Source organism: Anastrepha obliqua, chromosome 5 (genome assembly GCF_027943255.1).
Source record: "Anastrepha obliqua isolate idAnaObli1 chromosome 5, idAnaObli1_1.0, whole genome shotgun sequence".
Taxonomy (NCBI): domain Eukaryota; kingdom Metazoa; phylum Arthropoda; class Insecta; order Diptera; family Tephritidae; genus Anastrepha; species Anastrepha obliqua.
The window spans coordinates 128569862-128578636 of NC_072896.1; the positions used below are offsets into that span (position 1 = coordinate 128569862).

Here is an 8775-nt window from a genome sequence, read left to right on the forward strand (position 1 = left end):
ACACCAAATTTAAGAAACAGGGTTTTCTAATAGTGGTCACCTCTGTTTCTGGGGCGAAAAATTAGGGAAGACATTGATTTGCTCGCATTTCACAAGTAAAAGCACGTTCAGATATTATTTAATTATTTTATTCACATAGTATTAACAACATGAAAAAAATGCATAGAGAAGCAATAGTTAATTTAATTGCGATATTTGCTGCTATTAATAGACAGTTGGATGAAATCCGTAAACGATGTCTACTGAGGTTGCAACAAATTATTCCAGCAATACACATGCCAAAATCGATATTACATTTTATAATAAGCAAAAACAGTTCAAATCGCCTATGGACTCACGCTTTTATTAGAATTATATCTACAAACCTCTTTCTTTGCCCGCAACCATGTTTTTTTAGTTGACATTTCTCCTTACGATAACAATAATTATCGATAACATAGAAAATACAAGGTTGCGCAGCAAAAAGTATATTTATACTCTGAGAGAAATTTTGTATGTGTAATCTCCCTTTTTAATTACGGATTGAGAGCTAAGCTCGAAAAAGTATATAATCTAGTTATATATGAACCTATTATAAAGGTGACAGGTTTGTCCATTCGCTAAAGAACAAAGAAATAAATGAAATTCTATTATAATCCAGTTGAAACAGCTATTATAACCCCTGTTAAGTGAGCCCAACAACTGGTTATTTCAAATTCGTTGATGGCCGGTTAATGGTCTAATCTCGATCACACCTCTTAAATCTTTACCTAATGAATCATGATCAAGGTAGTTATTCGCTCCAAAAATTCTGTATGGCGAATTACGTAATTCGAAATGTAATAGGAAAGTAAATAACAAATGTGAGAACGAATTACGAATATGAGAGCGAATCGCATCCCGTAGGAGCGTAATATCACATGAAGTGATATGAACTACACACTACATCACCACTACGAAGCACACTACACCAATTTATTCTCTGCCGGCTATTTGATTAACATTATATCTCACACTCTAAATTTTGCAGCTAATTATTTGACGCAATTGAATATATCTTTTCTGTTTTCTTTTCCATTATCTCTTTTTGATACTTTATCAACGAAATTAACTGAGAAATAAAAATATTATAACTTACTTATTTCGCATTTTTCTTCATTATTAAACTCGGTTAAGTTAAGTTAAGTAAGTTAAGTCTAGACTAACTACGCTCATAAAAATTTACGTTCTTTGATGGTTGTGCGCGCAAAAGTTTGTTTACATATACATACTGGGTTGGTGTTTGCGAGGTCAATTAAAAAATTGTTAACTTTTCATAGTGGAAAAAGTGTGTTTGAAATGGATCCGGAACAGACGAGGAATCCCTTAGAGGAGTCCAGTGTCACAATGGTTGATGTTTTGCAAGAAGAACGCGAATTGGAAGAGGAATATAATGCCGTGCTTGGTGCATCCGATGAAAATTGTTGCACATACTCCCGAGGTTCGATTAAACGGCAAGCCCTCTACTCTTGCTTGACTTGTTGTCCAGATGCTCTCACGGACTTGGATAAGTGTGCTGGAATTTGTTTAGCATGTTCTTATCGCTGTCACGAAAATCACGAGCTTATCGAGTTATATACTAAGCGTAATTTTCGATGTGATTGCCCTACAGAACGCTTTGCAGGTCAAAACCGCTGTTTGCTTAATTCAGAGATGACTGCGCTACAAGTGCGCAATGCCGAAAACTTGTATAACCAAAACTTTCAGGGCTTATACTGCAAGTGTCGCCGGCCCTACCCGGATCCAGAGCGGACAACAGAAGAGGTGATGCTGCAGTGTACTGTTTGTGAGGATTGGTTTCACGTGCATCATTTAGATGCGCCAGCATCGACAGCAAAGATAGCAGAGACCGATGTCTGTGGTGAAATGATTTGTTGCGATTGCATGCAAAAGCACACATTCTTGCAGGACTACACAGGACTGGCGCTACAAATGCCAGATGATCCAGACGTTTCCGTGGCTAATGTGAAAGTTGTTGCCGATACTTCTTTGCGTGAGGAGAATGACAACAAGTTGCATTCAGATTTAGATAAGAGCATATCGGACATAATGAATATGACCGAGATCAAAACAGCAGCATCTGCAGAAAATGGGCAATCGTCATGTGAGCCAAGTGAAGCCGTTGAGAAATGTACCGAGGATATTTGTTCAAAAGCTAAACGGCGGAAGGTTGAAAACGACCAAGAATTTAATGAGCAGACAGAAGAACACTGCCGACGCCCTAGAAGAAAACAAGAGTACCCAGGAGGTAAGTTAATATTTTGATCGCAATTCTTCCTCTCAATAACCCATATGCAGTGCACTACCCCAATGCTACAACAGAACGTTTTATTAAAAATAACTCTGAGGGTTGTTAATGAAAATGCAATGCAAGACTTAACATAAATTTGCTCCGCTGCATAATAAAAGCAAGCAACTAAAATAAATTTCACATGCTTTTAAATTGTTGTGCATACAGTTAATTTTTGGGTATTTTATATAGTCTAATTCATATTTAGGCAATTGCCTAGTACATAAAAAGTAGGTCGTAGTTTTTCTTGCCGTCGCCAAAATAAAGAAAACCATGTTTGCGCGAGCTTAATTTATGAAAAAATGTCATACCTGGCCATAGGCAAGATTTTATAATTACTAAACGTTCGTTCCGCATTAAGTTCAAGGAGAAAGCCTGACGTAACGGAATCACATCGGCTATACAGTCCAGAAAGTCGATGGCGTAGTTATAATCACTGCGTTTTAGCAAATTGTGCTTTAATTCACAGCGAGGAAGGCGAAGTATTTGGTAGTTGGAAATGTTTTTGGCTTGTAGGTCGTTAAGGCCGCGAAACATCTGGTTCGGTACAACACGTCCATCAGTGAGCTTATAAAGTGCGCCGCGTGGGCAGACTGCACTTTCCTCGGTAATGATGAATACTATGGCTGCGAGACGTTCTTCTTCTTTTAATCTAACTTTTCCCGAGAAATTCGCAGAGATCACCTGATTTGGATCGATTTCGAAAGTTGGATCCTATCGACAAAGAAATGTGGGTTTAAAAACACAAGTTTCCATTGCATATTTTTTACCAGTTCCACCGTTGTGATAAGAATTGGATCCCCAATAAAAGGCTCGCGACATAAAATAGTCGCTTGGAAGATTTTTGGGCTATGTACAAATGGCAACAGCATCCATTGATATCCATCAACCGTATAGAAATATTTACGGTCTTTTAGGCAATCCTGGGTATGGCCGAATGCGATGAAGTAGTCTCTAGTTATGGCATTAATGCGGCCCCAGAAGTGCATGCCAGAAAATCGATTTTCTTTTTGCAGAACAATAAGCGAGTTTTCAATTAGAACCTTCTGCTCGGGAGTAAGTTTTTGACCGCAAAACATGAGGCATTCGAGGCCTTCATTGAAATATTCAATATTCATGTTTGTATTTTATTACTGCATATGAGCAAATATTCAACTGCACAAAAACATATAGTTTTGATTAAAAAAATGGAGCTGACTAGAAGTTGGCTTCCAGAAAATTTTTATAGAGTAGTTTCGTGTAGTCAACCTTGAAGAGAGAATTTTTGTGCATATTTACAAATAAGAAAATTAACATTTTTTTTTTAATTATTTGAATATTTATAATTTGTGTTGTTTTTTAAAACTTGCAGGTCCTACATTTTGGACCAATGACTGGCGAGCAGCATTATGCCAATGTTCTCAATGCTTGGCTTTATATAAATCCGAAAAAGTCGAGTACTTATTGGACACAGAAGACTCAGCAAAATCTTACGAAGAGCGAGGCAAGCAACGTGGGACAACTGAATCCACATATGAACAAGGTATACGTGCCTTGGCTTCCATTGGTCGGGTGCAGCAAATAGACGCTATAACCGAGTACAACCGCATGAAAGATAAATTGAAAGAGTATTTACAAACGTTCGCTGTTACCAAAAAAGTCGTCACTGAGGCTGACATTAATCGTTTTTTTACTGAGATGCGCAACGAAAAAAATGCAGGCATAGGACAGCCACACTTTTGTCGCTAGGTCGAAAATTAAAGACGGCATATGAATCTGAAAATATGATCCTTATATGATAAGTTTAAATACACACCATACATAATTTCATTCAAATGTCGTACATAAGTACAAATACATCAATACAAATTCAGTATATCGACTTTTTATGAAAAATGTTCCCCTTACTTCTTGTTTCCATTCAGAATTATTCCCTGCACATGTCTAAATTATTATGCATTAAATTAGAAAATTTGTATGTATATTTTTGAGGAAGCTTAAAAAATCAATAAATGTGAATTAAAATTTGAAATCAATTGAAAATCTTAAAGGTTCCTTCTTCTTTACTTTCTACCTGGTACAACCACGCTTTTGATAACGACAACAAAATGGTTTTATATGTTGTTGCTTTTGTTGTTATTAAGTTTTGCAACATCATAAAATATTTCCAAATAATGTTGTTGGCAGAACTGCGAGAGTGACGGCCCTTTACCTGTTCGGGTAATTCAGACCCAATTGACCTTGGCCGACATTAAAAAAAGTTATAAGTTTAAAATATGTATTACCTTTGATAAATAATAATGTTTTTCTGGAAATATTAAGCGCGTATATATATTTTTTTTCACCCCATAGAAATATGCATGCAAAAGAAACAAAAAATGCGATTTAAACACTGGTCGTATATAGGAAAATTTAACGTATTCAGAACCCAGCAATCAAGGTGTACCTATTAAAGGTGGTATCGGTAAATCAGTTGACTTTTTTTTCTATCGCCGTGCTCATGTGGCTGTCAGCCCAGAATGAAACAAGGCGAATTCATTCTTTGTTTTCTACTTTGCCAATACTTTGCTTTGACAATCAAACGTACAAAGCATCGTTGTTGGTCTAATGCCACCACCTTTAATGAATGCGCCTTGTCAGCTACTCAAAAAAAAAAAAATGTCTCCAATCTTGTTGTGGATAGCTCATCGGTTTATTTTGCTGTTTTTGCTTCGGCAAAGTAAACGGGCAAGCAAAATCATACACGGAACAATGTGATGGTATCATACATGGTACAATAGCTAGGTTATTTTTGCACACGACCTGATAAAGAATACTAGGAAATTCGGGAATTACGTGGAAAGCAACAACCCAAAATATCCTAGTTGCGCAATCACCGTGCAGTCTTGTATTCTATCATTCTTGGGCAATCTATCATCATTGGTATATCACAACGTCTGCTCATTTAAAAGTTATCCAGTAAATTGCCAGTTACTTAATTTCCGAGGCTTCGCTATCAAAGAGGAAAATATCAAAAGAAGTACATGGACGCAAATACAGTAACAATTTGCAAGCTGATTAAATTGTCGGCGGGAAAAATCACAAAAATTAAAAAAAAAATTCAGTTGAGCTACCTCGTATTAAATGAAAAAAAATAATAATAGAGAAAATAAAATGGAAAATAACGAGCCTAGGCACCACATTTCATCGTCGCTCCCAGATGAAGAACATTCCATTAGCAATTGTGTTGTTGGGACATTCACAACTTTCTTCACATTTTCCTTGCTTCCGTCTATGTATGTATGTATATGCATATATTGCCAAATTAATTAATAACCAAGAAGTACAAGCATAAAACACAAAAGATTGAAGGTATCTTCAATTTGTATTTCGTAAACTGGAGCAACGATGACTGGAGAATGTGGTTCAGAAGTGCACACCTCTATATCAATGGCAGATTCTTATTTAATATATGTATAATAGTATATGACTTCAAAATACTTCATAAATTTTATATAAATATATTTACTAACACTCGCTCCGTTTTTATTTAAATTTATAACTTTCACTCAATTCGCAAATTTTAATTCGTGTTTACTTTTACTTTGAGATCGTTGTTTTTCTCAATTGCCAATTCTTACAAGTAAAAATTTATCCAGTAAAAACTTGCAACTTCCCCTCGAAATAAAATGCCATTTTGCTCTCTCACTTTCTCTACTTTGCAAGTTTTTTGGATACATTATTTTTTATTTATTTATTTATTTATTTAAAAACCGCTATGGGTGTTTCTTGAAGTTTTTTTTATGCTGAAAACGAATATGACCTTGAAAAGGATTTTTGGCAATTTGAGGTTAAATAGTCAAAAAATTAAGATTTTGGTCATTTAAAAAAATTTTTTTTGAGCAAGGTAAAGTTTTTTTTTAATTTTCCACAACGGCACCGCAAAGTACTACTCTTAAGCTTTAAGGTCCTTTTTTAAAAATATTTTTACATTAATATAAAAAAAGTTATTCTATTTTGAATTGGAGACTTTTAGATATGCAAATTCAACCTTTCTAACTCTCTAACGTCCCTGTAAAGGGCGAATTCAAAATAGTATAACTTTTTTTATATTAATCGTAAAAATATTTGCTTGAAGTGCTGAAGCATTTTCGGTTATAATTGTTTTCAGCATAAAAAAACCTTCAAGAAACATCCATAGCTGTTTTAGAAACTGTACCTCGCAGGACTCTGTTATCACAGCTGGTTATACTACTTTTTGGCAAACTGTGTTTTTAATTGCTATTAATCAACGCATTTCGATAGTAAATTTTTATTTAAATTAAAATTCGTTTTCCTGAAATTTCAAACCATGCTTAGGGCCACAAACACGCTCCTCTCGGTACGCCAAGTCTACCATTGGAACTGATGAAGTGAATCCTCATAAAAAAATTCTGTTTCGCAATCCTCCAAGCTTCATCCCACAAAGTCAGTAGTATAGCTGGCTCCGAAGGCCTGATCATGTGGTGCGTATGAGTTCAAAAGCTCCAACTCTGAATGTACTGACAGGCGTAAGCGGTTATCGCGCCAATCAAGACGACTGCCGAGACGTGCATAGACTTCCTTGCTTGCTTAATTACTGAAAGGAACTCACTTTCATATTCAAGTGTCATGATGTAAATATGTAATAAATCAATACTGTGTCTTTATGTATATATTTTAGCATTTACATATGTATCTAAGTATGTGCTAATTTCTACGATTTTAATGCATAAAAGGTGTGATTTTAAAAAGGAGCTGTAGATTATTCCATAAAGCAGAAGCTACCAGCTTTTAAAAAATTTAAATGACTTAAAAATCATCTTAAAATTTGTTCGAAAACTAAAGAATAGCAAATGTAGATTGATTGATCCTTAACAGAAATTATCTCTAATATCAGTGGGATTTATTGGAAAAAATCGATATTGGCATTCTCATGCCAACCATTCTGTAAAGGGACCGTTGCTTGTGGAGAAGACTGCATTAACGTTATTGGTGTTTGCATGAGATCCTTTTTAATTCTTTCAATCCGTTCCTTTTCTGAAACTAGGTTCTGCAGCTGTGGCTGTGACTCTGCAATCTGGACATTGTGCGCTGTTGGAGCGCAAGTGCCGGCGTTGTTGATGCGCTCAAAGCAGCCACCGCTGGTATTATTACGTATGGTTCCACAAAAATTGTGGTTCGTTGCTGCGTGATTTGTGTTGTTATTGTAAGTATTCATCATGCCGGCGTCATAGCCCAATCCATGGTTTTCTTGTTCATTAAATACGAATTCATGCATCTGACAGTTTGCAGCCTGGAGAGTACTGACCTGCATCAAAGTGCACAGTTGCTCCGTGTAAGCTCCGTTGGCGCCCAATAAGATCGGCGATGGCGTTGCATTGCGGTTGCTTTCTGGGGACAATGGCGACATCTGTGCCGGTGAAAATTGATAGGTGTTTCGATATGTATCGAACTGCTGGCCAATTGCGGTTGCGCTTGCTGGCATGTCAAAACCTGGTGTGGAATAGGAAATATGCATTTATTTGAACTGAGTCTATGCCTCGTAACTAACCTGGTTCATCTTTGATATTCTGCTGTACCGTTAGTGAAATCGTGGGCAAATTGAAAGCATTCTCCATTGCTTAAAAAATTTATTTAAAGAAAAACCAAATTTTAATTTGAAAAGAACTAAAAATATGCGTCCGGTAAATAAAACATCTACAACAAATATTAGCGAGACATTAAAAAATTAAAAAAAAAAAAAATACGGTAGCTACCTAAGCGAGACGTGGACGCAGTTGTGTTAATAACAAATACAAAAAATGGTTAACCAAATTAAAACATGTTTAAGAAGTTTTAAGCAAAAGCTAATGAAAACTACATTTTATAACTAAAGCAAAATGAGCTTACAAGAATAATTTCATGCATCTTGTATGTATGTACATATGTATGCGTGAATGAATCTAGTGGGTTCCGTGCATGTGGAAATTTGTGCAACGTGCAACTGTTGTTCCTTTTTATAATATTTATTATATATGTGTATGTGTATATGTAGTACATTTGCATTATAAATGGAATATTGAACGACGCGTTACCTTTTAAATATACATACGAGTGATGGATATGCATATATATAATACGTACATATGTACATATATGCAGCGACACCTAAGCAACGTGCAATCAAATAGCGTAAATTATGTAACGTGGAAAATTGACTTACTGCGAAATCTAACGATGAAATGAAACCTAGAACTCAAATGTGCCCTGCCATACTCAAATAATTGTTATTTAATTACCCAGTAGATATGCATGTATGTATATATAGGGTGAGCCATGTAAATTTTGCTTTTTGAATCGGATATAAAAAAAAAACTAATCAATATTTTTTCAACCTTTTTTTTTTATTTTGAAGATTGAACATTGTCATTTATGAATGAAAAATAATATCGTTCAAATGACTGCCACGACTGGCTTTACTGTAGGCCATTCGATCAACCCAATTTTGA

General features: G+C 35.5%; 3 protein-coding genes across 3 annotated transcripts in view; 1 reads left to right on the top strand and 2 right to left on the bottom strand.

Annotated features, from left to right (window-relative positions):
- The first annotated feature begins 1216 nt into the window (after nt 1–1216).
- LOC129248194 (putative E3 ubiquitin-protein ligase UBR7) lies at nt 1217–4323 on the top strand. The gene is made up of 2 exons (XM_054887655.1): nt 1217–2266; nt 3660–4323. Exons 1-2 carry the CDS (start codon nt 1318–1320, stop codon nt 4034–4036), a joined length of 1326 nt encoding a protein of 441 aa, XP_054743630.1. The 5' UTR covers nt 1217–1317; the 3' UTR covers nt 4037–4323.
- Nucleotides 2376–3483, bottom strand: LOC129248195 (radial spoke head protein 9 homolog). The gene is made up of 2 exons (XM_054887656.1): nt 3079–3483; nt 2376–3022 (listed from the first exon to the last, which is right to left on the bottom strand). Exons 1-2 carry the CDS (start codon nt 3424–3426, stop codon nt 2525–2527), a joined length of 846 nt encoding a protein of 281 aa, XP_054743631.1. The 5' UTR covers nt 3427–3483; the 3' UTR covers nt 2376–2524.
- Nucleotides 4324–6941: 2618 nt separating the features above from the next.
- The window catches only part of LOC129249180 (embryonic polarity protein dorsal-like), a 29802-nt gene continuing 27968 nt past the window's right edge, over nt 6942–8775 (bottom strand). The window contains exons 7-8 of the mRNA XM_054888846.1: nt 7839–7907; nt 6942–7780 (exon numbers count right to left, since the gene is read on the bottom strand). Coding sequence (XP_054744821.1) covers nt 7191–7780; nt 7839–7907 — 659 coding nt within the window. The 3' untranslated portion in view covers nt 6942–7190. The remainder of the gene's footprint in view (nt 7781–7838; nt 7908–8775) is intronic.

What these genes read in the sequence shown, in the direction of transcription:
- LOC129248194 (XM_054887655.1), top strand. Translation starts at nt 1,318, where the DNA reads ATGGATCCGGAACAGACGAGGAATCCCTTAGAGGAGTCCAGTGTCACA. An exon ending in AAAACAAGAGTACCCAGGAG is followed by an intron (nt 2,267 to 3,659) that starts GTAAGTTAATAT and finishes TAAAACTTGCAG; the next exon opens with GTCCTACATTTTGGACCAAT.
- LOC129248195 (XM_054887656.1), bottom strand. Translation starts at nt 3,426, where the DNA reads ATGAATATTGAATATTTCAATGAAGGCCTCGAATGCCTCATGTTTTGC. An exon ending in TTATCACAACGGTGGAACTG is followed by an intron (nt 3,023 to 3,078) that starts GTAAAAAATATG and finishes CTTTGTCGATAG; the next exon opens with GATCCAACTTTCGAAATCGA.